The sequence below is a fragment of the Sciurus vulgaris genome (assembly GCF_902686455.1).
Source record: "Sciurus vulgaris genome assembly, chromosome: X".
NCBI lineage: Eukaryota > Metazoa > Chordata > Mammalia > Rodentia > Sciuridae > Sciurus > Sciurus vulgaris.
In genome coordinates, this window is record NC_136471.1 from 111874518 (window position 1) to 111902353 (window position 27836).

Here is a 27836-nt window from a genome sequence, read left to right on the forward strand (position 1 = left end):
GTAGTTAAAAGAGAATCTTGGGGAAACTAAGGGATGTCCTTAGAAAAATAAAAGATGAATGAACAAGAGGGACGTGCAGGTGATGTCATTTCGGTAGTTAAGAGCTAAATTAAAGCAGATCCAGAGGCAGAATGGCATTAGAAAGACATTAGAGTAAATGCTAACCCCCAAGTTGGTTACATTAGCAATGCATATAGAAATTTTCCAGTCACTTATTCAGTGTTATTCTCTGCAATGACTTTATCTGTAATGCTGTAGCCTTGCTGTTACATCAGCGAGCAAGGATGGAGAGGTTAGCAAAGCAATTGAAACTTGAGAAAGAGGAGCTAGAGCGGTTGAAGGCTGAAGTTAACGGTATGGAGCACGATCTGATGCAGAGACGTCTTAGAAGAGTCAGCTGCACCACTGCGATCCCCACGGTAAGTGATCTGTTGAGATGTTCATAGGAAAATCAGCATTTGTTTTTCTTTCAAGGTTCTGTTCCTGACAGTTTTTTTTTTGAAACAATGGATGCAGAACTTGTCAAAATTATTAAATTTTTTTCATATGTGCAAATTCCATAGACTCATCAGTATTTTCAGTTACAATCAAGGTGTAGCATCTCATTTATTGTAAATTGCTTTCTGTCAAAATAGAAATGAATCACGCACCCTGACCAAAAGTTTTATATTCTCCATGTGTTCATTTTTTTCTTTTAAGCAAAGGATATATATTTTTTTCAAATACTTAAATGTGAATTCTGGGACAGTATTGACTGTAGGATATCTTAAGGCAAAGCAGTTTGACCAAATGTAAGTCATTGTAGAAACTAAGATGACGGTATCGATAGTGGTCCTTCAGGAAACTGCTCTGATGAAAAGATTTGGGTATTTTCAACATGTTGGTTAATGTATAGGAGTTCTAATGATCTGAAACAACTCCCCAAGTTCTAAAACATGTCTCCTAAAATCTCGTGACTCCACAATTCTATGATCCAGCCTATCATTTCACCTTTCAACATTGTGTATTCAAGTTTTTGCATACAGCTTAGGAATGTGGTGCTATGCTAGGTGCTTAAAGAATACCTGCCAATGGGAAAAATAGGTAATTGTATTGGGGTAAGTGCCAATGCTGCTGGGTAATGTGAGAACTCCTATATTATCTGGTTTGTCAGTTTATTCAGTGCACTTTTCTCCTCTCTCACATTATCCTCCTGGAATGCCCTTCTACAACTCTGCATGTATAAATCCTGTAGTTCTTCAAGGCTCACTTAACCTCTACTTTTTCCATGGAGCCTTTCCTCACTTTAGGATAATCTCTCTCTCAGCTTACAGATTCAGAGAAGCAAGTATCTATATCAGTCCACTTGTCAGCATAGCTACAGCTCCTTTCTCATAAAGAAGGCTTTACCTGAGGTTCCTGGCCTCAAAGGGGATCTATGAATTCCCTGAAATTAAATGCACAGTTTCATATGTGTGATTGTATGGGAGGTAGAAAAACAGCTTTCATCTGATTTTCATAAAGTTACTAAGGGGAAAAAAAGGGTGAGAAACCACTGCCCTAATCAATTGCTAGTATTGCTATAGGCAGAGAGGAAAGGGAAAGAAATTTTAGAAGGGAAAAGAACACAAAGTAATGAAGGCTGGAAGTCAAGACAGGCTAACTTTCTGAAGGCGGTAAATAGAGTTCCCTGGCTTAAGCAGCTTTCTGATGAGTTTCCAAAGGTGAATGTGCATAGACGTAGAATATGGTTTAGACCTTGAAAGCTGCATCAAGGCGTTTGAATTTTATTCTGCTGGTAACAGGACCAGTAGAAGTGTTTGAGGGAGAAGTTTTTGAGAATCAGGCATATTAATGAGATTTTTTTTAATATTGACTTCCTAGTTTAGTCAACATTAAAAGGAAGTTTTCATTAAATGCTTGGAAAATTACAGTGCTATCTTTAACTAAAGGTAATGTGATTGTAAATTCAACTTCTGCCTCATTTTCTGTATTTGAAAATCTTGATTCTTCTGATTAGGGAAGATATTGAAGTATATGACCCATATGGGAATGATGATTGAGCAATTTGTAATCCTGTAGGTTCCTGTATAGCATAAACAAATTTTTTAGCATAAAAGCATTTTCTTTAATCTTGTAAACCTTACTTCTCAACTACTTGCTACATGATAACCTCTGCTAAATAAAACCCTATTTTTAAAAAATTGGAAGTCAAAAACTGTCTAATGTAACATGGGTTAGTGCTTCAAAAAAAACACCCAGTTTTTAGATTGGAGCTTTTATTGATGAGTCAGTTTTGGAAACCCAAAAAGATAAGTTGGTAAAACTTCCCTGGACTATAATTTCTTTTTAACTTTTTAAAAAGAGAATTTCAAAGGTAAAGTGAATATAATGAATGAACCCTGTGTAGAGCCATCGGCAAGCTTTAGAAATTGGTAGTTAGGTGGGTGATAAGAGATGAGAGGTTTATGTGTGATTGCCTTGTAATTCTGCTGTCAGACCTATAGTAAAGTGGAAGACACTTGGGAGTGCATGGCTGAGGAAGTTTGTTGTACATGGTGGTTAAGACAGTGAGTGGGCTTTTGAGTCAGGTGTGAATTTGAATTATATTTCCCCTACTTGTGTCACACATATATCTTTGGCTAAATTACATTCTCTATGCTTATTTTCTTTTCTTTAAAATGTGTGTGGTAGAGTTCCTATCCCATGTGATTTTCTTTAGAATTATATAAGATACATTAAGCAATTTATACAATGTCCATCAAACAGTAAGTGTTGTGTGGTAGAGTTCCTATCCCATGTGATTTTCTTTAGAATTATATAAGATACATTAAGCAATTTATACAATGTCCATCAAACAGTAAGTGTTGTTATAAAATGTTGGTTGCAATATATGTGTGTATATATAAATATACAAATATCAAGCAATTTGCAAAACTTTGATTTCCCTTTAACTTTAGGAACATGCATGACATGATTCCTTATGTAAGAAATTAATTGTTCCATCAGAATTCTCTGTTTGTTCATTGAGGCTCATCTGAGGAACCATGAGATAATGGAAAAGGTACCTGTCTAGGCTTGGGAGTCAGAATAGCTCTGGCTATAGCCAACTTGATTTGCCCCATCTATAAAAGGGAATTATAACAAATACATTATTATTGTAAACCTGAAAGGGACAATGTCACATGCCTAGTATGGAGTAGGTGCTCAGCAAATGACTGTCATTGTCCCACTTTATGTGTAGGGATAGCTAATAAGAGTATTGACATTTTTGCTAATAAGCACATATTGCTACCTTCAAGTTTAGCAAATTAATTTCTTATCAAATAGTATACAAACAGTTGGTTAAGAAGTACTTGCAAGGCACATTGTGACCAGCTATATGTGTGGTTACAGAAACAGTAGTAGTGAAGTAATCTTTTCTAAGGAGAATACAAGTGTGAGATGTGTCCTGATGTCATTTTCCCTCAATCTGCTATTTACAAAGCATTGTATTAAATGATGCAGAAGATGTCTTAGATATATGCATCTGACTATAAATCTATATTTGTGTGTGCAAGAAAGAGAAAAGGTTACATAGGATAGTACATCAAAAGTAGTAATGATATAAGTACTTTCAAAGTTCTGAGATAGAAACTTAGTCTTTTGCTAATTGAATCCAAAGATGAGACAGTTCCATGGAGGAGGGGGAATTTTAAGTTTTACCTTGAAGGATAAATAAGATTTTAATAAGCAGAGAACTGCCAGTTGTCTGTCCATCTCCCAAGCTATTTCTCACCATTCATCCTATTCTGGTTAAATTTTTGGACTATCCCTCAGCTTTGAGTCCCAGGTGCACATTTGGGGATAAGTCACCAAAGAACATCAGTGGTCTTCGACATTGGGCTCTGGCATGATGGTTGCCACAGAGTTAAAAGTGCCACAACGATTGACTTGAGATATTTCTGCCACCTTTTTAAAAAGAGCTTAGAATTTTTTATTGTAGATTGTTTAGATACAAACAACTCTAAATCACACTTGGCCAGTGTTGAAACCTGTCCGTGAAAATACAGTGTTCTTTGGCAAGTGGCAAAATTCAGAAACAGCTTTCTCCCTCAATCAGAAGCTAGGAAAGGGACATAGGAATCTTACAGATAAACCCCGAGTTTAGTGGATTCCAGTGACTCTGCCGTGTTTGGAAATGAGCCTAGTGAACAGAGTGATTTTTTTTTTTTTTTGTTATAAGCAAATGTGCAGTAACCTCTGGACTAAAAAGTGTATTATATTTCCATACTTAGTTACAAAGCTTTACCATGCAGGGCCACCAAGGCCGAAACATCTCTCTACCCTCAAAAATACGTAGGAAGGATCAGTGCCTTCAAGTTCCTTGACTTTGCCACAAAGAATGGGTTCCTTTACATGGTCCTAGGAAGATAGTTAAGTGATCCAAAGAGTGATGCTAAGAGCTTTATCTTTAATATAGATGCCCAATTATACCTTTTAACCTGGTAGGCAAGGTGTAAGGATTTTACATGTTAATGCTACATAGTTTATCCACAGAAGTGAGGAAGGAAAAGCAATACCTAATAAATATTTGAGTGAGTGAGTGTTTCTCTAGCATTCTAAGGGATTGTAGTTTTTATTAAGCCTTTTAAACCTCTTAAACTTTTGGTCCCTGCTCATTTAACAAACATCCCCAGTTATTCTAATACCTCCCAAGAGCATATGATTTTGTGAATTAAGATATTCTTTCTCATTTTCCTTCACTGTTAACATATTTAACTGTTTGCAAAATACATGTATTTAACAGAATAGGATTTTATTGTTTTCCCACAGTAGCAGATACATAATTTTTTATAGTTGAAACTACCCTAGTAATTGAGTTAATACCTGGGTTGTGCTAAAGTGCCTGTGCCTCTAGAGTCCAAACACTGACCTTATTTTTTATTGTTCATGTATATATAAATAGTAAAGAAATTGAGAATGGCATGGGAAATAAAGGCTTCTAAAAAGTCTTACTTACCTGAAGATTAGAACTCTCTCCTCACTGTATTAGACTCTGTCCTTTGGCTCATATGTGCTCCTGAAAGGCCTAAGAACTAGGTGGGCTAGAAAGGTTTAGGCAGAAGAAATAGTTGGAGAAGAAAGGAAATTCAGTAAATAGGGAAGTGTTAATTGGAAGGAATGAGAGAATCTTGGTAAACACAATGCCTGACACTAAGCACTAAGTAAAATTAGTACCGTTATAATTTGTAGCAGGTTGGACAAAACCAAAATCGCGGACATTGTTTGTTTAGAACGTTGTTTATCTTAGAGTTTCCCTTGCCATGGAAATATAGAAGCAAAATATTCTGTGATTAAAATGATAGTATCTTGTATGATAGAACAGTCTAATATTGTAGCCTACCACTACATTGCAGCTTTTGTTTATATGTGGCCATTTCAGTGTCCCCATTTTACCTGACTGTTCCTTTAAAAACATACATATAGGACTTCTTAAACATGCCCTCTTATGGACTAAGGCCGAATTCTTGGTAATACCCATTCAGAACAATTAACATGAAACGCAGTTCTTAAATGTTGGGCTTGATAATGACTTTCCCACAATTGCTATTTTGGGTCCTTTTTTACTAGCCTGAGGAAATGACAAGATTGAGAAGCATGAACAGACAACTCCAGATAAATGTTGACTGTACACTGAAAGAAGTTGACCTCCTTCAATCTAGAGGTATAGACTTGATTATTTGGTAAACCATAAGTTAATAGTGTGGTATTTTTAAGCTGCTTAAATAGCAATAATTTTGGTTTTATAGATTTAAGAGATAGTTTTTGTCCATTATAAGATTATAATCCTTGTAAAAGAGATCCTCTTTCCTCCTGGTCATGGATCAGATTTGGGGATCAAAAAACAGTTTTACTTTGGCAATTTCATCATTATTCTTACCATCTAGACTGTTATTATTTTGCATTTATCCTCTTAGTCTTACTGAATATTTTATAAATCAATGGGTTTTAATTTTAAGACATAGTAGAATTTATATAATGTGTTAGTCATCTAAAATATCTGGAAAAAAATGGGGAATCCCAAGTCAATATCAGACATCGCAGTTTTAAATACTATATGCCATTTTTAATGTTTCTATTACATGAAGATGTTCAACTATCTAATCATAGTTTTAGTGTTTTGATTTCTTAACATTAGTATACCACAGAAGAAGCTCTCTTAACTTTCATTTACTCAAATCACCAGATTAGAGACAGCCTTCATTTCTTCTAGAAATAAACTGATGTCAGTTATGTGCCCATGTACCATTGCTCTCATTGGTTGAATTGTCTGCTTACCACGAGTCAGTGTGTCCCCAACACTGTTTCTGCCAGTTACCATACTTTTGTAATTTAATGTTTCATAAACTGACATGAATCAAGAGAAAACTTGTGTCTAAAAACCACAGGCAAATGTTTTTTAAACCTCAAAGACAAAACACTAAAGAGGTAAGGACTATGTTAGGGATGAAAATCAAAAATCTAACAGGATTCTCAGCGATTTTTAAAAGTGTCCTTTGTATCTTTCTTGCTCCATTCTGAAGAAATCAAAACAGAAAATTACAGATCAGGGTTCAGCAAACTATGGTCTGCTGTTTTTGTAAATAAAAGATTTAGTGAAATGATAGCCATGCCCATTTGTTTATATGTTATCTGTGGTTGCTGTTGTGTTTCAGCGGCACAGATGCAACAGAGACTGTATTATCTGACCCTTGACAGAAAAACTGTGCTGACCTCTGCTTTTGGTCACCATGGGTGTGGTATATATAAGACAACATGGAGCTTCAACCATAAAGAAATGATCTTTGTCTAAACGTTAAACTACTGCTACATTCATTTTTATTTTACATTAAAGTTGATGCACATTTTTCCTTAATGTGTTCTAACCAGCCTTTTACCTGAGCCCCCCCAATTTCTCTTCTTAATTATGGCAGCTAAGAAAGCTTCTATGGTATTTTAAGAGTACATAATTCAATTTCTCATTGCTACTTTTAGGCAAGACTGAACAGTAGAGGCAGGAAACCCAAACAAAATGAACTGTCTGAACAATAAACAGAAAAATTGGACAGTGAAAGTTGAGCAATCTAGTCAGGTACCCTTGAAGTTATTTTCAGAAGCTTAGTCACTGTGCAGCCTGCTAGCTTTAAGCAGTGAAAGATTTACTATGCATAACATGTAGGTTATATAAACTATTGCTACTATATCATAAAAAGTTGCATTGATTTTTTTTTTAACTTGTGTAGTCTTTGAAGCAAAACAAGAAACATTTAATTCAAACATTTGGTTAGGATATTTATAGTGAGTCTTATGGGATCTAGAAATTAGAATATTAGCTGTGACTTAAGGAATCAAATACATATGCAGCATCTTATCATAAACAATCCAATTAATATGTCAAATAGCATTGTGGAATTTAAGCTATCTTAGGAATTGTTTACAGAAAATTCTCTCAAAATAAAACAACATATCCAAATATATAAAATATTTGTAATAGGACCTGCAAAGGGGAAACCACTATTAAGGGTTTTTAAGCAAAGAGCTGTGTTCTGGGGCTTTTGGACAATGACCTTACAGTGAGCTTTTTTTGGTACTTAACCATTTCTAAGTCTCTTTACATAAGGGGTCCAAACATAGCTAATTTTGTACTAAATTCTACTTTTACACACTCTAGAAAGCTTTTTGTACTGGGTTGACCAAGTTTCCAATCTAAACTTTTTTTTCTTTTGCATTATGGGGGGTGGCATTTAGACTAGATGCAAATCAGTCCATACATTGATGAAAAGCAACTTAATTGTTGGTTTTGGTAAGGATAATTTTTGTTGAGGAAAAAAAAATCAAGTCTAGAAATCAGGAGATTTAATATAGTTAAACTGTTGGTACCATACTCCATCCTATGTAAATAAACATACAGTTAAACTTTTACTAGACTTGTGTAGAACCAGTGTGCAGAGATAGATAAGTTAGGACTCAAAACTGGCACTGTATCAAAATGAACCTTGTAGGAGTCACAGTAGGAGATGTGGCTGAAATGCAGACTAGTGTCTGTATCAGGAAGTGACTATCTTAGAGGTGAAAAATGTGTGGCAAGACAGATTTCTCAGGGAATGGTCTATCCTGAAATTGGTACCACATCATCTTTTATCATTGATAAGTCTATGGGCTACATTAAATTTAACATTGAAGTTTATCCTGGTCCTGAAACTAGGAATCCATGAACTGCTGTTTCACAGTTATCCAGGTCACTTAGATATCTCAAAATATAACTAGATTAATCTTTATAAATTGGGCTTCTTCCATAGTTGAATTTATAATGGAAAAATTTTAAGGTAAATTATGAAAGACATGAAAGCGAGCCTTCACTATCTGTCTTTTCTTATGGTTTGTTCAATTAAATTAAAACAAGCAGAAAGAGAATACAGGTCAGCCATCCTTTCATTTCTTTTCTTCATTTACCTCTTCAAATGCCCGACATGCTTAATCCTGCCTGAGGAGACTAGCCTTATATTTAGAGAAATATTCTTTCAGGTAATACATTGCAGACAAACACTGATGTGGTGGTTTTCTCAGATCTTTTTTCACAGTGATAAAACACAATTTCAGTGGAAGGAGAACAGAATAATATAATGAGATTTGAAACCCTGGAAAACATTCTCCCTTCTTATGTCTTATTTTATATATTTTCTTTTCTTAAAGAATTAAATAGCAGGAGAAAAAGTCCTAAATGTCTGGTGATTTTATTTTATTTATAGGAAACTTTGATCCAAAAGCTATGAATAATTTTTATGACAACATAGAACCTGGTCCAGTTGTACCACCAAAACCATCCAAGAAAGGTAAGTAGGACACGTCACAATCATTGTAGAAATAAATGACAAAATTCTTTGGGACTGAAGAAATTTCCATTTGAGATATTCATTAGCTTGTTCAACATAAACAAAGTTACCATATTTAAATTTTTTTTTAAGTTGTAGATGGACATAATACCTTTATTTTATTTACTTTTTTTGTGGTGCTGAGGCCTCACATGTGCTAAGCAAGTGCTCTACCACTAGGCTATGACCCCAGCCCCAAAGTTACCGTATTGATGTCACCATGGCAATAATGAAATATCTCCAAATGTTAATTTTTAAAAAGGACTAAATTAAATGGGATATATAGTTTCTGTTGACACTATATTAAATAATTAATGTAATAAAACAATAGGAATTTCAAAGGTCTAATGTTAAACTACAAAGTTAGGTTTGTAATAGATCTGAGATTATTTTTTAGGCAACAGGAGTCCTTATGTACTCAGAAGTTGAGCCTAACAATTACATAGGGACAAGGCATTTTCTCATCAAGGACAAAATAAATCCTACATAACCAAGGTTTGGGTTTTGGAAACATTTTCAGCTATTTATGTAGAAGTGATTTAATATCATCAAAATCTGTCCTATTTTTGTGTACCAGTATTTACTTGGCATTACAATATCTTAATTTAAATTAAATTTAAACTTGTCATTGGATGTAGATTAACATTTTCTGCTCCATTCTTTCAAACAGCCCATGTTGCTTCATAATTATACTTCAAAACTGAATTAAAGTATACATTTCATATTTTAATCCTTTTTGGATTAAGCAACTCAAACTATATTGATCACCAAGACATTCTGAATAGTGAATATTTTTAAAAATTACTTGAGGATATTACATTTAAAAATCATGGATTTGTTTTAAGCCATATATAAATTCCATCTAAATCATATAACCTGACCAATAAATTTTGATTAAACAATTTCCTGTGTATATTAAGCTTAACTCACTGTTTATATTTTGTTTTGGGGTTGTAACACAGGATTCTTCTTTACTACTACCATGGATGTTTCATCTGCATTCAAAATAGCCTACTGATATCTAAAAATGGTATAGAGAATCTCTTAGTGAATGACTGCCAAGTACCTAACTTGGCACTGTGGTAACATTATATGTAGGTTCATGATGAAAGTCACTGGGTTGTATATGTATTGTTGATCACTTTGTGTTCATAAAATATGAATCTTTAAACTTGATTTTGCCTGAGAGTCTACTAAGGAAGTATCACTTACCGGTAAACCAGCAGATGAACTTCAGTTAATTGATTCAAGTGCTGTCATGGAGGAATTGTTCTCGTTAAGCTAGTCCATTGAAAGGTTGTTAAACTGGGAACAGAGAAGTAGCGGTGGACAGTGTGTCTACCTTGAACTGCATCATTAACATAAACTCTGAGGTATGGTCTATTACTTGGGATTTCAAGGTTTTATTTCTCCAGTTCCTGGGAGATAAAGCCAGACCTCTTTTGGCAAGACCAAATTTTTTACTTATACAATGGTTAAAGCAGCGCTTCAAAGGAAATTTATAGCTTTCAATGCTCATATAAGACAGGACGATCTAAAAATCAGTGACTTAAAATTCCACCTGAAGAAGCAAGCAAAGAACAACAAAGTAGAAGAAAGGAAAGATAAATAATGCCAAGTACCCAATTTGGCACTATGGCAACATAAAAGAAAATGTTAGTAGTGCCCAAAGTTTCATCTTTCAAAAGATATACAAAAATCAATAACCTTAAAGGTAGATGGATCTAGAAAAAAAGAGAAAGAATACAAGTTGCCACAATCAGAAATGAAAGATGGCTTATCCATTAAAATGATAATATGGGACTGTGAAGAATTTTTTCATGCCAGCAACTTGACATCTTAGATAAAGTGGACACATTTTTCTGAAAAATATAACCTACCAAAACTGAAAACAAGGAGAAATAGGAAATGTTAACAGCTCTGTGTGTGTATAAAGAAATTGAACCTATTATCAAAAAATTTTCCACAAAGATGTCTCCAGATAGCTTACTGGCAGGTGATTTCTGCCAAACATTTGAGAAGGAAAGAATACCAGTCTTACACAGATTCTTTGAGAAAATAGAGAAGGAAGGAATGGTCCCATTTTTTTTTAAATGAACATTTTTTCCTAAAGACTTTTTTAAAGACAGTTTTAGGTTTGCAGTAAATTTCCCATAACATCCTGTCCATACACATGTATGGCCTCCCCCATTATCAGTATTCCCCACCAGAATAATACATTTGTTATAATTGAACAACAATTGACACAGCATACTTTCCCAAAGTCCATAGTTTACCTTAGGCTTCATTCTTGGTTTTGTACCCCATTTTTTTTAATGAACCTAGTAGAACCCTGATTCCAAAACCTGGTAAAGACCCACACCCATAGAACACAAAATTAACAAATGTCTCATGAACATGAAGGCAAAAAAATGCTTAATAAGGTATTTATAATATATGAAAAAAATATCATGACCAAGTTGAGTTTAATTTAGGATTGTGGCATTGTAACATTTAAAAACCAATGTTGTTTATCATATTAGCAGTAAAGAAAAATAATCTGGTCATTTCACTAAGTATAGCAATACCATTTGTCAGAATTCAGCAGCCATTTTTGACAAAAAACTCTTAGCAAATCTAGAACAGAGGGAATTCCCTTAGCAAATCTAGAACAGAGGGAACTCCTTCGGTCTCACAAAAAGGCATCTTTGAGAAACTCTTTCAGCTACCATAATTACTTACATAGTGAAACCTTAAATGCATTGAAGGATGTCAATTCTCTCATATCTCCCCCCTCCCCTGCTTTCTTTTTGTATCAGGGATTGAACCCAGGGGCTGAGTGACATCCCCAGCCCTTTTCTTAAATTTTATTTTATTTAGAGACAGGGTCTTGCTAAGTTGCTTAGGGCCTCACTAGGTTGCCGAGGCTGGCTTTGAACTTGAGATCCTCCTGCCTCAGCCTCCCCAAGCTGCTAGGATTACAGGGTGCACAATGGTGCCCGGCATTTCTCACCACTTCTATTGGAACATTGTACCTGGAGGTCCTATCCCATGCAGTAAGTCAAGGGGAAAAGTACATAAAGATTCAAAACGAATAAATAAAATTATGTCTACTATGGTGACATAATTAGTTGCAAAAAATATCCTAAGGATACTGAGAAACAACTACTGGAACTAGCAAGTAAATTTAACAAGGCCTGAGGGTGCAAGTTCAATGTACATAAATTGTATTTTTATATATTAGCAATCAGAAATGAAATTTAAAAGATAAGTCTAATTCCTGTACCATCAAATACCACATAACCAGAAATGCATACATTGAAAACTACATAAAAACATTGCTAAGAGAAATTAAAGACCTGAATAAATGGAATGATAGTACATGTTCCTGACCGAGTCAGTAGTGTTTAGATACCCATTCTTCCAAGCCCGATATGTACGTACAATACCAAAAACAACCCCACTAGACATTTTACTTCTTATTTTTTTGGCAGTACTGGCGATTGAACCCTGGGGCACTGTACCACTGGGCTATACCCCAACACTTTTTTTTTTTTTTTTTTGAGACAGCAACTCCCAAAGTTGCTGACGCTGACCTCAAAGTTGCAATCTTCTTGCCTTAGCCTCCTGAGCAGCTAGGATTACAGGTGTGTTTCACCATGCCTGGCTAACCTTTTTATTTAGCAAAATTTATTCTAAAATTCACATGGAAATACAAGACAATTTTGAAAAAAGCTAAAGCCAGAAACCTTAAGCTAACCAACTTCAGGACTTAACTGGCATAAAAATAAAGAAATAGAGCACTGAAACAGATCAGAAAACCTGGATATAGATCGCCACTCACTGTGAGTTGATATTTTGATAGAAGCACCAAAGCAACCAACCGAGAAAGGAAAATCTTCAACAAGCAGGACTGAAGGAGCTGGATATCCATGCGGGAATGGATACACAAATTTTGGTCTCTACTTTATATCATCATAATACAAAAAATTTGAACTAGTTCTTATACCTAAGTGTTTTTAAAAGCTAAGCTTTATAAAGCTTCCAGACAAACATAGTATCTTTGCTACTTAGGTGTACTTAAGGTTTATAGATAGGACACGAGAAGCAATAAAAACAATTGATCAACAAACCATTAAAATTCAACATTTCTGCTGGTGAGACTCTTTTTAAAAATATCTTTTAGTTGTCAATGGACTTTTATTTTATTTATATGCTGTGCTGAGAATCAAACCCAGTGCCTTTACACATGTTAGGCAAGCACTCTACCACTGAGCTACAACTCCAGCCCCTGGAGAGATTCTTGAGAAAATGAAAAGGCAAGCCACAGCTAGGAGAAAATATTTGTGAATTATGCATCTGATAGCAGACTGGTATCTATTACATAAAGAAATTCTACAAGACAATAGTAAAAAGATAAAGAACCCGATTTTACAAAGAACAAAAACATTTAATCAGACCTTCACAAAGGAATCCATATGAAAGACCTCAAGAAATTTCTTGAGGTCACATGATAGATCTGTTGCCAGGAGCCTGTTGAGTCTTAGTGGTGATTTTCTAGCAGTGATGATGTTAGTGCTGATATGTCATTTTGTTTTCTGTCTCTGGGACCAACACCATGTAATTGAGGTGGGAGGTTCCTGTTTGGTATCCTCCTTGGCTAGAAATTATGCAAGGCTTGCATTAATATTCCATGATGTAGTCTCTTAAATATCAACCTTCACCTAGCTCTCAAGTATTTGTACACTAAAAAGGCTTTTTTGTGACTCTTTTAATTCAAATAAAATTTGCTAAAGCCAATATTGGATAGTCCTGAGTTAGTTGTAATGGGTCCAGATACAACCAATTTCTTAAATATGTATCAGATGCTCAATATGTAGATTTACTTGATTCTACAAAGGGAAGTCATGACTCCTACCCTAAGCAGTTTGTACTCTACATGTACACAGTTTAATATAAAAGACTAGAAAGACATCTAAACCATTTTCACAATGGAAATTTAGTTTAGAAATTTAGTTAAGCTTTAATTATACACTAGCATAAACTATTATAAATATGAGTAAAAAATGGTACTGCTATTTACCAAAGTTTCTAAACCTTTTCACATTTTCTTTTGAAATTTATAAATAATAAGAATTGATTAAATTCTCCAATTTTGTTGGATGCCTTTTCATAACAGGTTTCTCAAAAGCTGTTCAGTTTTATTAATTCAAATTTGTTTCCTTTTAGGCACTTGCACATATTCACTTTGTTTTTTAAATTAACATAGCCTTCATGAAAGTACATCTAGTTTAGTGCAGATACTAGCAGTATTGCTGAGTGCAATACTACTCAGCAACAACAAACCAAACGAATAAAATGCTCTTAACTGGTAGAACAGGCACATTGGTTTGAATAAATGTGTTGGAGTTATATGGAAGGTATTCATGTGAAATATAGAAGTTTATGTGCATAAATGTGATAGAGAATGAGAGAGAAAAAACAAGGAAAAACAGGTAGAGAAGAAAGACAGGGAGACAAAACAGACTTGTCAGTCAAGCAATACAGTGTGATGACCCCTCAGGTGACTCAGCAAGTCTCCCCACTCCCCCATTGGAAACTCATACAGTGACAGCAGCACTGACCTTGGCTTCCCATGTGCTGAGCACTGGTTCTGGTCATCTTAGCCACCTGACCTTGTTCAGCTCTAATCTGCACCACAGAGAGGTGATCTGTTCAAATACTTACCAGTATATTTTACAAGGTTTTTGTAAGAGTCAGCAACATGAAGGTATGTGGTGCTGTAAAAGTGCTTTACGAAACCTAAGAAACAGAACTTTACTTTGTTCTTTGGAATCTGTGGAGACTTTGCTCTTGTTTAATTCTGATAAGAGAGGGTTGAAGTTCTTAAAGCATCATGCTTAGAATGCTTGGAACAGTGATCTCCAAAGGTGGGTTGTGGAGGGGATTGCACAGGGGCTTCAAACCAATTAGAAAATGCAAGATTTTTCTTTGATTCTTAAATGCAAAAAATGTGAAGTCTGCCATTTTTCATTTTTACTTAATACAAAGGTTGTTTACTAATAACCTGTGAATTCATAGAAACATTCCAGCAAGAAGTCAGGATGCCTACAGTTCTTGTCTGTGTTACAAAATGTCTGCTGCACATGTAGGTAATCAGAATTCATGAAATGATTTGTGAGCACAGGTTTGTCAGCACATAGTACTTAAAATCAAAACCAACTCAAAATAATACTATTATTCTTGCTCTTTAATTATAAAATCTATAGTTGTATTTCATCATCATTATTGTAATGGTTAGCCTTGTATGGATAGTGTGTTTTCACCCCATAATTTTGTTACTTATTGCTTAATTGGAGAATTACTGTAATATGATCTTCCTAACTTTGCTTCTACATTGACCAGTTCATTGCGGTCACTGAGTCTGTACCCCTAATCTGCTAACAAGTGAGAATCTGGTAAGATAGGCCATTGGTTCCAGGTAATCAGAGAGGATGTAAGGGCCACTGCTCTGTGCAGGTTGCAGTGCAGCATTAAATGTAGCATTTGCCCTCACAGGATAACTAAAGATAGCATGAAATGATAGGAAAGGGAAATGTACTCAGCCATGTGGGTTGCAGCAGTGAACCTTGAGAGCCTGTTTACTCTTGATACAGAATCACTCGATCGCTTCTTACTGGCTTTGCTTCTTTTACAGACTCCTCAGACCCCTGCACAATTGAGAGAAAAGCTCGAAGAATTAGTGTGACCTCCAAAGTACAGGCGGATGTTCATGACACCCAGGCAGCAGCTGCAGATGGTTTGTACTTGTGTGTCTAGAATGTCCACAGACACATGTTAACTTATGTAGAGTTACCATTAGTAAAATCAGACCTTTATTTTTGCTTTCAAAAATTATTCTCTAAGCTGAGCATAGGGGGTACACGCCTTTAATTCCAAGTTTGAGCCTCAGCAACTTAGCAAGATCCTGTCTCAAAATAAAATATAAAAGGGGTTGGGGTTATAGCTGAGTGGTAGCATGCCCCACAGCTCAATTCCCAGGAACCACCCTGCAACTCTGCAAAAAATATTTTCTCTATACCAAGTTAAATTTTAAGGCTGTGCTGTCCAATTGAAATATATTACAAGCCACACATACAACTCAAAATGTTCTAGTAACCACCCTAAAACAGTAAAAAAGATTAATTTTATTTAATCCAATATATATGAAACATTTCAATATGAAATCAAGGTAAAATTAGTGATTTTATCCACTTACAGTACATCTCAATTCAGACTCATCACCTTTGAAATGCTCAGTGGCCACCATATTGGATAGATCAGCTCCAAAGAAATAGTATATACGGAGAGCAAGGCCAAATAATTTCAAAATGACTTGACAGTTCTGGATTTTATAAACTTTTCACTGAAGTTTTCTAATGATTTATCCTGGCATTCCATTGAAATGATGTTTCTAAAAGTATTGTATATGTTTGTGTTTATGCATGTATTCGACTTGATTTTCTTAAATTCCCCTTAATGCAGCAGTTGAAATGAGAAATGAGCCCATCTTTCATATGTAATCATAGGAATAGGGTGAAGAACTCAGCAATTTTCTGTCATTGTAAAACTAAGATCACCTTTCCAGTAGAGGCTGAGCCTCATCAGAGGGTCAGATTCAGGGTCTGAACCTCAGTTGCCTCTCATGGAAGGGTCACACTAGTCATTTGCCATGAAAGACAAATTGATAAACCAGAAGTAAGCTAGTTAATTTTCAATGGAAGATATGCTAACCCAAAACCATAACTGACAGAGCTTCCCCAGATCAGTTTCTTTTTGTTAACTATTTGGAAAGATTGCTTACCTTAGATTTTAATCTCATTTCCAGTTCATGGTGAGGGTTTCCAGTGTCCTATAGTTGTGCTACCCAGTTGAAATATATTGCAAGTCACATATATAATTCTCAGCCACTTGATCTTGCCCCAGATTCCAGGGCAGATTTAACCTGGAGATCTTTAGCCTTCAGTTCACTGACCCTGTTCTTCATATGGACTGTTCCTAAGAGGCAGGGTTTACAAATGGACCCTAGAAGCAGAGCCTTTTTGAGCATGAGACTAAAGAGAATGAGGATTTAACAGAAATACAAATCTTGAGTTTTTATAAAACCCTGGAGACCAACTCAAGGTTGCCAGCATTTTGTATTGCCAGTTACAGACTTTTTTTTTTTTTTCAAAACATATGAAGAATGTTTGAATGCCAAAAAGGTAGGAAAGAATCTGGAAATAGAAGACAGCCTTTTATACTGAATGAAATTTGACTTTCAGAAAAACTGTGGAGTCTTTATATTTTCACTATTCTGGGGAAAATTTTTGTTATGAATTGTCCCTGCCATTTATGAACCGTTAGTACAAAGCACATGGATTTTGTTGGAGTCTCACATCTCATGGGAAAAGACATACATTTCATCAGATATTTGCTATAGTATATATAGTAACAGAGGAAAAGTCAAGGTAGGCTGTGATTGTCAGGGAAGACATAGAAGAGAGACAGAATTAATGTAATATGTTATGAAACATTTTTTTTTTCATGTGGCTGGAATAAAGCAGATCTATCCACTATGAGGAATCATTTAGGAAGACAGTCTATTCTAGATTTCTGTCCATCATCTTCTTTGTTTTGGCAGTGCTGGGGATTGAACCCAGGGCCTTGTGCATGCTGGGTAAATGTTCTACCAGTGAGCTATATTCCCAGCCCCCTTTTTAATTTTGAGGCAGAGCCTTGCTAAAATGCCCAGGCTGTTCTCAAACTTGTCATCTTCCTGCCTCAACCTCTCAAATAGCTGGGATACAGATGAGCACCACCACACCCAGCTTCTGTCTTACAGCAAAAAAAGCAAACTGTTTAGAACAGACTTTATGACTATATTGTACTTTCTGCTCAGTTATGCTTTTCTGGTAGATAATGTTTACTAAATGCCTTACACATTGCATAAGGCAGAATATTATATCCCTTGCTTTTTGGATTGTACTTGGGAAAAAAAACTTGATCTTTACCCCCTTTCTCTTTAATCTTCACTTCCCTCAGAGAATCTAACTGGCTCCACACAGAGTCCTCGGATACAACCCCGAGATGAAGACTACGAGGGGGCTCCATGGAATTGTGACAGCTGTACCTTTCTTAACCACCCAGCACTAAATCGCTGTGAGCAGTGCGAGATGCCACGGTACACTTGAATTCAGAAGAGTCAGCACCAGGTTAAAAGTGAAACTTTTTGAGCACCCACAGAGGAAAAGGAAACCTTGGGAACCTATTCATCTGCCCAGCCTTTTCATTTTCAATTGCACGGGGGGAGGAGGAGGAATGGCACTGTGGCCACTGTGCTCACAAATGGAAAAATGGCGAGGTCTTTCTTTTTTTCCTTTCTTGACTCATTGCAGATTGAGAGGTAGAAAAGAATACTTGAAACTGGGGAAGGATTCACTCCTGAAAGAATGTACACAGAGCTGAGTCAAGAGCTCTTCTGTGGAATCCCAATTGTTAAAGTTACTGCTGAGTGGCCCTTATTTTTTTTTTTTTTTGAAGTCAAACTTTGAATCATAGTATGAAAAGTTACAGTTTATGCAGACAAACTGTGAATTCCAGAGCAGGCTTACCTGGCCACAGCTCTCTGGAAAACCAAGGCTCCCTGTGCTTCTTCCTGCTGCTTCCCATGAAGAGAAGGATAGGAAAAAGCACCCAGAATATGATTTTTTTTTTTTGCAAAATAATAGGGGTATTTTTAATTGCTGCTTTTTTCAGGGGTAATTTCAAACACACACAAACAAGATGTTTTAAAATGTGATTTGTAGCAGTCAGGAATTAGGCATATTATGCCCATCATTGGAAAGTACAATCAGAGGTGGTAAGATCCCTTTGGCTTGTACAAGGTTTCATCAAGCTGTATCAACACTGGTAACTAAGACCTAATTATGCCATATAAGAGATATATTTTTTAAGTTACTGTATGCTTTTATTAGGCCATTTGTTTTAAAAATAACAAATCCTTACAAAGTATGATTTTATAAATGACATTCTTATAAAACTGCGCTTTGCCAATAGCACAGTGAATGTATGCCAAATGCAAATCCATTCCAAAATCTATTTGGAAATCTTGAGCTCAGCTGTGGTTCTTAAGAAATGTTTGCAGTTCATAGAGCTTTTTTTTTTTTTTTTTTTTTGCCTCCTTCCAATTTTGTGATGGATTCATGATGTTTACAGCACAGATAATACTTTGTGCCATAATCCTAATATAGCTGAAGAAAAAAAAATCAATATTAGCTGTTCAATAAAGATTTATTTGCACATATGTTATAAACCAATGTGAGGGAAATTACAGTTGGCCAATATTATAAAGTTGCACACTGCATTGTTTGGGGAGGAAGAAAAATCTGGTCGGGTAATATTGGGCTGGGGTATAGCTCAGTGATACAGCATATGCTTCGCATGCACAAAGGCCTTAGGTTGGACCCCTGGCACCCTGAAAAGAAAAAAAGAATTGTTAAGAGAAAGATGAATACAGAGGAGTTTGAAATGAACAACTTTTATAAATAAGTGTTTTCAGAGATCATATTGAATTTGTGCAGGCAGCACAGATAGTATTAAAACAGTCTGTGAAATAGAACTTGAAGGTGTAGAGATAACTGAAGAGATATAAAACCATGTGACTCATTAGAGTGCAGCACTGGAAAATTAATAGCACATCTAAATAAGGTCTTTGCCACTGTTCAGTTTCCTTCTTGGCTCAGAATTGAATTTTAGAATCCCGCTCCCCATTTTGGCAGGTATAAACAGCAATAAAGTTGGTAGATTTTCCCATTCTGAAGCATTTTGCCTGAGGTTATTACCTTAGGAATACCAGCAGGTGCCCCCCTACACACACACCCTTTGTGTTCTCATTGTGTTCTAATTTAGCAGTAATCTCTGGCAGACCTGGAAAAACAAGCTGCGCTTAATAGCATAATGAAACCAAAGGCATAGCTCATCATAGTTTTCCATCAAATCATAATTTCACACACTGCCTACAGCGTTGAAAACATTTTTTCATATGTGCAAAACTCCCCAAAACATATCCACTCGTCTCCCAAAGTAAGTGTGGTTGTGTAATTACACTGATAAAACATCTCTCATACAACAATTGTGGCAAAACTGTGAAAATAATGGTGAGAAAACAGACAGGCTTTAGAGCATGGACTTGAAAACAGCATTCTTTAAAGGCTTTTGTAACACTGGTATCTGTCAGTTTCCAACAACAGTCTAGCAGTCCTAGTATTCCGTAAGATGCCTTTTGCCTTTGTATGGTTTCATATCTTGTTAGTGGTGGTCAACCCCACTTGGTGTTAATAAACAATTTAGGGGGAAAAACATATATATACTGCTTGGTGTTCTAGCTCAAAGGTTTACTAGTATTCATAGTGATATGCTGAAGTGGCAGCAATTAACTTGGCAGTTGTCAGTTGAAAATGAAAGTAGCATGTTTGAAAATAGTCAGATGCTTTATTAAAACCATGTAGATGACTTAAAAACTATTGCATGAAAATACATCCAGGTTAATAAGCTGTTATCATACAGTAGATGCATGGTTTCAGTCCTTTGATGACATATCTAGTCAATCATTGCTTTCCTGCCAGGAAAAATGAGAAAAACAGTCTATTTTCTAGGTGTGGAAGGTGGGGTATGAGACATCAGAGATTGATTTTAAGGAAGTTTTGTACCTGTCATTTTGTAATTGTGCACAAGTTTCATCTGCCAACTTAGGCTGTATTCAGTTTTCTTAATATGAAAATCACTTGACTCCGATAAATTCGCTATATTTAACTGTATCCCGTAGACGACTTCTTGCCTGTGACCAGATTGAATAAGAATCCACCCAGCTTTCAAGGTATCTCTTCCAAAGGATCTCCTAGTCAGATTGGTATGCACAAACAGTTGGTAGGAATTAAGTTGGCTGATGCCCAGCGCTGAGGTGCCTGTGCCCTTTGGTTGAGTTGGTGCACTCCTTGTTTCTTGTAAGAGCTTTTCTTTCGTAAAATACAACTACTTTGATGTATCTGGTAACATATAGACCTGACTATACATTTTACATCATTTCACTGTTTTGTAACCTGGGTTTTTAGAAAGCATGTTTGCCATCCTACTACAGTACATTGCCCCTTAAATTTTGGAGTTCTTTAAAGTTTAAAGTGGTAATAGAGGAGCCAGAAACTTTCTAAGCATTGTAAAATGTTGATATTGACCTAGTTTGGGAGAGAGTAGAGGCAAGGGATTTTAAAGAAACAAAAGAAATGCATTGTAAAAATGTAGTTTTAGAGCAGATTAATGATGGTGGGGAAAGTGTCGCTAATTTGTTTATTTCCCTGGAAGAAATGGGAAGTGTTATAAGCAGTTTAATTTTTAAGGAGCTGGTCTCAATTTTAGTACTTTTTAATTATAAATCGATGTTTCCTTAAATTTTGTCATTGCTTTGTCACAATTATCTAGGGTTCATATCCAACTTTCTGTGGCAACTCAATTTTATATAGTCTTTTAAAAGGTAATTGTAATGTCTTGCTGAAAGTATAAACAAAAAGCAAGAATATAAGGCATAGAAGAATTGTCCTTTAAAGATATCAATGATGTATCCTGGAATGTGAAGATGTCCCTTTATAGTTAAAAATTATTTTAATATTGTACCATTGTTAGACCTTGAATGAGTCTATGTTACAGTGTGTGTCTGTTTATCTGTAGAGAAAGGAAAATGACAATTGAAATGCTACTTTAAAAAAATCAGAATTGGGCACTGTCTGTGTTGCACCACTACTGTATCTTTTTGAAAGAATTAACAGTATTTTCTTATTGTGAAAGTTAATTCTGATGACGTTTTCACATTCACCAGAAATTTTTTTCTGTATTATTTGCATCCCCAAATATTTAATACAAGTAGATTTTGCATGGCTTGGGCATTCAGAGATTAATAGAATGATGAGTCAATTTTAATTTCTAAAGCCATGAAAAGTTGCTTTGAGACTGAACAATTCTGAATTTTTATTTATAACAACACCAATGTCCATGTTTCTTTCCCTACTGTAAAGGAATTGATCAGTTTCTTCATTAAAGCAGCAAGAACTTATTAAATCTTGTAAATACCATGTCTCTTAGATTTCTGTGTATGCTGTGAATGAAATTATTTTGAGATGAAATTGTACAAAAGCATTTAAAAAGGCTATGCATGCATCGTACTTCCAAACAGTACATATTCAGAAAGTCAAAAAGTTCCTGAAAAATAAATTAATAAACTAAAAGCAAACACTACATTCTGCATCTTTTCTGTATAGTTAGAAATATTTATAGTATCAAGCTAGTTCTAGTTCTCAACATTTCTGGATGTACAAACTTAACTATCCCATTTCACCTTTATTAGAACATTAGTAATGTTAGACTTGGGTAAGTATTAAGTGCACATTGTTCTGACTTGAAAATTTGTTAAGATATAGAGTGTGTGTACGTGTGTGTACGTGTGTGTACATGCACCTGCACATGCAGGTTTTATATAAAAGTTGGAACATGTTAGGAACTTAACATTTTTTTCATTCCACTTAATGTTACTTATTAAAAATGACTTTTTTGTGGTACTGGGGATTCAATCTAAGGGGCATTGTACCACTGAGCCACACACCAGCCCTTTTATATTTATTTTGAGACTCTGTCTTGACAAGTTGCTCAGGCTGTCCTGAATCTTGGCAATTCTCCTATGTCAGCATCCCTACTACCAGGTATTACAGGGCCATGCCACTGCATCCAGCTGTTGGTGTCATTTGTAATTAGTTTTTCAAAGGTAAAACAGAGGTTCTGTCACTTCCTTGCCTATGGTCTGAAGTAAACCTTCCCGACATTTTGCACTGAAATCTCCACAGATGAATCTGTTAGACAACTTTTTTTGTGATTAAATACATTTAAAGTCATTTCTACATTTAATATATGAAAAAGTACAAAGTATAGAATTGTATAATGTACCCCAGTTACTCTACCCAACTTCCAAAATTATATAAGCATCCTTATTTCATCTATATTTCTTTCCACCCTCTCACTTCTCCCTGGATTATTTTGAAATAAATCCCAGACATCAGTTCATTTGGAAATAAATTTTAACAGAAGCATTGTACTCATCACACCTTACAGAATTACTGTTGTTTAAATATTGACTATCCAGTGTTTTACATTTCCCAGGTCTCAACACTTTTTGAAAAATAAGGTATCCCAAATTATGGTATAAATGGAATATTTGAAATTTGTTATGTCTCAAAATGTATATTGGGTGTGTGCGCACGTGCATTCTCGTAGTCCCTCCCTGTCAGGAAACCAGTCATTTATTAACTGTACTGTCTTCCTAAGGAAACTTTTTCCCATCAACTATTTAGTTATATTCTACCACATCTTATAGTTAATGCATAGAATAAATGTCAAAGATAACTTTAAAAGTAGTAAAGTGTTTTTAACTATCATTTCCCACATGCTAGTAGTCTTTCTTAAGCAGTTGACTTATTTTCAGTTTGTTCAGTTAGTGCAGATGTGGTTTGCTGTGGGGCCTGTTTTTGTAGAGATACCTTTGAGGACTACATTATTTATATTTAATCCCTATATCCATATAATGATTTCTCTTTAGAAATTGACCAGATCAGTTTTCATACAAAAGACTTGGGGGACTTGTGTGGGGGATGCCCAGTGTTTGTGTCCCACCTATATTCCTCCAAAGACTTCCTGACTTCATCCTGTTGACCTTTTTCTAGAACAGTGGAACAGGTAATGGAGATTTTTAAGATAGTATATACAATGTGTGGAGGTTATTGCTGAGGCTTGAACCCAGGACCTTAAGCATGCTAAGTAAATGCTCAAACACTGAGCTGTATCCCCAACCTGAGTGATTCTGTTTTGCAAATTATGAGCATTCAAATCATCTCACTTGTCCTACCTTTTGAATGTTGGTGGGTATATTTTTGCCTACTCTTCCATGACAGGACAGGAGTAAATATATAAGTGAAGGAAAAGTCAAGTGATAAAACCTAGCTTCCTAGACTTGCATTGTGGTTTAGGAAGAAAATGCTAGTTAATACAGTGTATATCCTTTGACTTATTTGTGCATTTACTTTTGGGGTGGAGACAATTTTCAGGTAATACTATTCCCTTGATCAAGAACTGCTAACAGCCATTTCTTAATCCCTAGGAATAGAGTAGTCTGATTTGGTTGTGCGTGATTCAAAAAAGATCTTTGAAAGATATTTGGGGTTGAGGAAGAGAAAGTTGAGTTAGCATATTGAAATTGCTTGCATTCTTTATATACTATTTGACAGTGATTCCAATGGCCACATGTGGCAGGGGACTCCCAATTTCAACAATGCAAGTTTAGTTTCTTTCCCCAAATTCCACTGATGCATTTTTTTTTAAGGATTGGAAAACAGGAAAGGGTACTCTCAAGGGATCAGAAATTGATGGGGGTATATTGAGGGCACTAGCAAACTGCTGTCAATAAGGCCACAACTCTAGCCATGAATGAAGGTCAACCTGCAAAGCATGCCTTTGGGACTCCCCAATAGGACCCACGAAGAACCTCAAACTCTGAGCAATGAACAAATGGAAGAATTGGACCGGAAGCATGTAGATTGCAGCATTTGCTTTCTGACTCACTTGGCACCCCTGTTCACTAAAAAAAGGAAAGCACTTATTGAGAGTTACTTGGCCAATAATTAGGGGGCATAAGGCAACAAGTAACCTCAGGCTGCCATGATGAGTTACTTGGCCAATAATTAGGGGGCATAAGGCAACAAGTAACCTCGGGCTGCCATGATGAACACAGAGAAAAATCTTGCCTTGTTCCCTGAGGATTCCAGGGAGAGGTTTTCAACCCCACAATACCAAAAACACTCAGAGCTGCCTGTTGAGTGGCCAAAAACAAATGCTTACCAAAGCATTGACCTTCCCAGTCTAACCAATATTTTGTAATCAAGTAATTTCCAACCAAAGGCAAATAAAACTGCCAAAGTAGAAAACTGCTTTTCAGTTTTGTTGGATATTAATGGATGATATCAAACTGAAAAGCTTCTTCACAGCAGAGAAACAATCAAGAATATGAACAGAGATCCTATAGAATAGGAGAAGATCTTTACCACCAGTACCTCAGATAAGGCGTTAATTTCCAGGGCATACAAAGAACTCAAAAAACTTAACACCAGAAAAATAACCCAATCAATAAATGGGCAAAGGAACTGAACAAACACTTCACAGAAGAAAAATACATGAATAAATGTTCAACATCTCTAACAATTAGAGAATTCCAAATTAAAACTACACTGATGGGCTGGGGTTGTGGCTCAGTGGTGGAGCGCTTGCCTAGCATGTGTAAGGCACTGGGTTCGATTCTCAGCACAACAACAACAAAAAAAACTACACTGAGATTATCACTCCAGTTAATGGCAACTGTAAAGAATACAAGAACAATGAATGTTGGTGAGGATGTGGGGAGAAAGGTACTCTCATATATCATTGGTGGAACTGCAGATTTGTACTACCACTCTGGAAAACATTATGGAGATTCCTTAGAAAACTTGGAATGGAGCCACCATTTGACCCAGCTGTCCCACTCCTCAGTCTATACCCAAAGGACTTAAAATCAGCATACCACAGTGATGCAGCTACACCAATGTTTATAACAGCACTACTCACAATAGCCAAGCTATGTGAACAACCTAGGTGTCTCTCGACAGATGAATGGAAAAAGAAAATTTGTGTAAATACACAATGGAATATTAGTCATAAAGGATGAAATTATGGCACTTGCTGGTAAGTGGATGGAACTGGAGAATATCATGCTAAATGAAATAAGCCAATTTCAAAAAACCAAAGGCCAGATGTTTCTCATACATGGATGCTAACCCCAAAATAAGGGAGGTTGGGGAGGGGAATAATAGAAACCCATTGAATTAGGCAAAAGGAAATGAAGGGATGGGGGAAGGGGAATAGGAAAGACAGTAGAATTAATCAGACATAACTTTCCTAGCCTTGTATTTGAAGGCACAACCAGGGTAACTGCATCATGTACAAGAGTGGGATCCTAAGTAAAATAAGTTATATTCTATGTTTGTATAATTTGCCAAAACACATTCTAAGGTCATAGATTACAAAATAAGAACAAATAAGATTTGAGCAGCATGGTCCACGTGGCATTTAAAAACATTCTTTAAAAATCAGCCAACACATGGAAAGAAGCAGCATTCTGAAAATAGGATCTCATTCTGCAAAATCTGAGCAGGAGAGAAAACTTTGAATACCAAACAACTTTTCAATATTGTTTCTTAAAAAGGAATAATCAGATCAAGATAGGGTGCATGCAAGTAAAAAGTAATTTGTACTAAGTTCCAAGACACAAGTATAGGTACTAAACTCAGCTGAGTCAATGGAGAAATGTTAAAATTCAGAGGAAAGAGGCAGATGTGGTGGTGCACTCCTGTAATCCCAGGGGCTCAGGAGGCTGAGGCAGGAGGATCACAAGTTCAGAGCCAGTCTCAGCAACTTAGTGAGGCCCTATCTCAAAATAAAAAGGGCTGGGGATGTGGCTTAGTGGTTAAGCACCCCTGGGTTCAATCCCTGGTACACAGTAAATAAAAATAAATCAGAAGGAATAAAGATGAGAGCTGGCACATAAGAAATATGAATTCTAGATCCAGGATATACTTAATGACATTTACCAGTGAGTAGATGGATCTGGAGACTATCATGCTAAGTGAAAGAAGCCAGTCCCCCAAAAAACAAAGTTTGAATGTTTTTGCTCACAAAAAGTGGGGAGAGGGGAAGAACAAATTCAGTAGATTAGACAAAGGGGAATGAAGGGAAGGGAGGGGGATAGGAATAGGAAAGATAGTGGAATGAATCTGACATAACTTTTCTTTGAACATATGAATATACCACAGTGAATCCCACCATCATGTACATCCACAAGACTGGGATCCTAATTAGAGTAAGATATATTCTGTTTGTATAATTATATCGAAATGGATTCTACTGTCATGTATAATGAAAAAGAACCAATAAAATAAAATAAATGAATAGATCCAGGCAATGTGATAAGGAATTCCATAGGGGAAAGACAGTGGATAGGGATGCAATCAGAGACAGCTATGCATTGGATAACAAGGTCAACAACACACTGACCTGTCTTATAGGACAGTGGTCCTATAAGATCATAATGGAATTGAAAAATCCCTATCATCTAGTGATTTGGTAGCTGTCCTAACAATGGGCCACAATACATTTCTCAGGTGTTTGTTGTGACTGTGTAAATGAACCTCCTGCATGGGCCAGTCTTACAAAGGTGTAGCACATACAATTATGCACAGCACATAATACTTGATAATAACCAGTATCAGTCATATATTATTTACTATTTTTTTTAGACTGTACTCCTACTACTTACATGTACATATGAATTTACCACAGTGAATTCCATCTTTATGTATATCTAAAGCACCAATAAAAAATAACTAGAAGACCACTGGAGTAGAGGAAGAAGAATGGGGTAGATGGGGGGAGGAGAAAGAGAGGGAAAGGAAGTACTGGGGATTGAAGTGGAGCAAATTATGTTCCATGCATGTATGATTATGTCAAAATGAACCCCACTATTACGTATAACTATAATGCACTAATAAAAACATTAAATAGGTGTTGGAGAGGATGTGGGGGGAAAGGTACGCTCAGACACTGCGGGTGGAGTTGCAAATTGGTGCAGCCACTCTGGAAAGCAGTATGGAGGTTCCTCAGAAAGCTTGGAATGGACCCACCATTTGACCCAGCTATCCCACTCCTTGGCCTATACCCAAAGGACATAAAATCAGCATACTACAGAGATACAGCCACATCAATGTTCATAGCTTCTCAATTCACTATAGCCAGATTCTGGAACCAACCTAGATGCCCTTCAATGGATGAATGGATAAAGAAACT

The 27836-nt window shown here is 35.9% G+C and overlaps 1 protein-coding gene across 5 annotated transcripts in view; it reads left to right on the forward strand.

The window, feature by feature from the left end:
• The window catches only part of TAB3 (TGF-beta activated kinase 1 (MAP3K7) binding protein 3), a 66638-nt gene extending 44481 nt beyond the window's left edge, over positions 1 to 22157 (forward strand). For 4 of the 5 annotated variants that reach the window (XM_079122886.1, XM_079122887.1, XM_079122884.1 and 1 more), the window contains 5 exons: positions 259 to 419; positions 5593 to 5686; positions 8751 to 8834; positions 15550 to 15651; positions 17916 to 22157. In XM_079122886.1, coding sequence (XP_078979012.1) covers positions 259 to 419; positions 5593 to 5686; positions 8751 to 8834; positions 15550 to 15651; positions 17916 to 18064 — 590 coding nt within the window. In that variant the 3' untranslated portion in view covers positions 18065 to 22157. Of the gene's footprint in view, positions 1 to 258; positions 420 to 5592; positions 5687 to 8750; positions 8835 to 15549; positions 15652 to 17915 lie in introns of those variants that run through there. The other variant, XR_013760987.1, reaches the window with a different exon arrangement.
• Positions 22158 to 27836: the final 5679 nt, after the last annotated feature.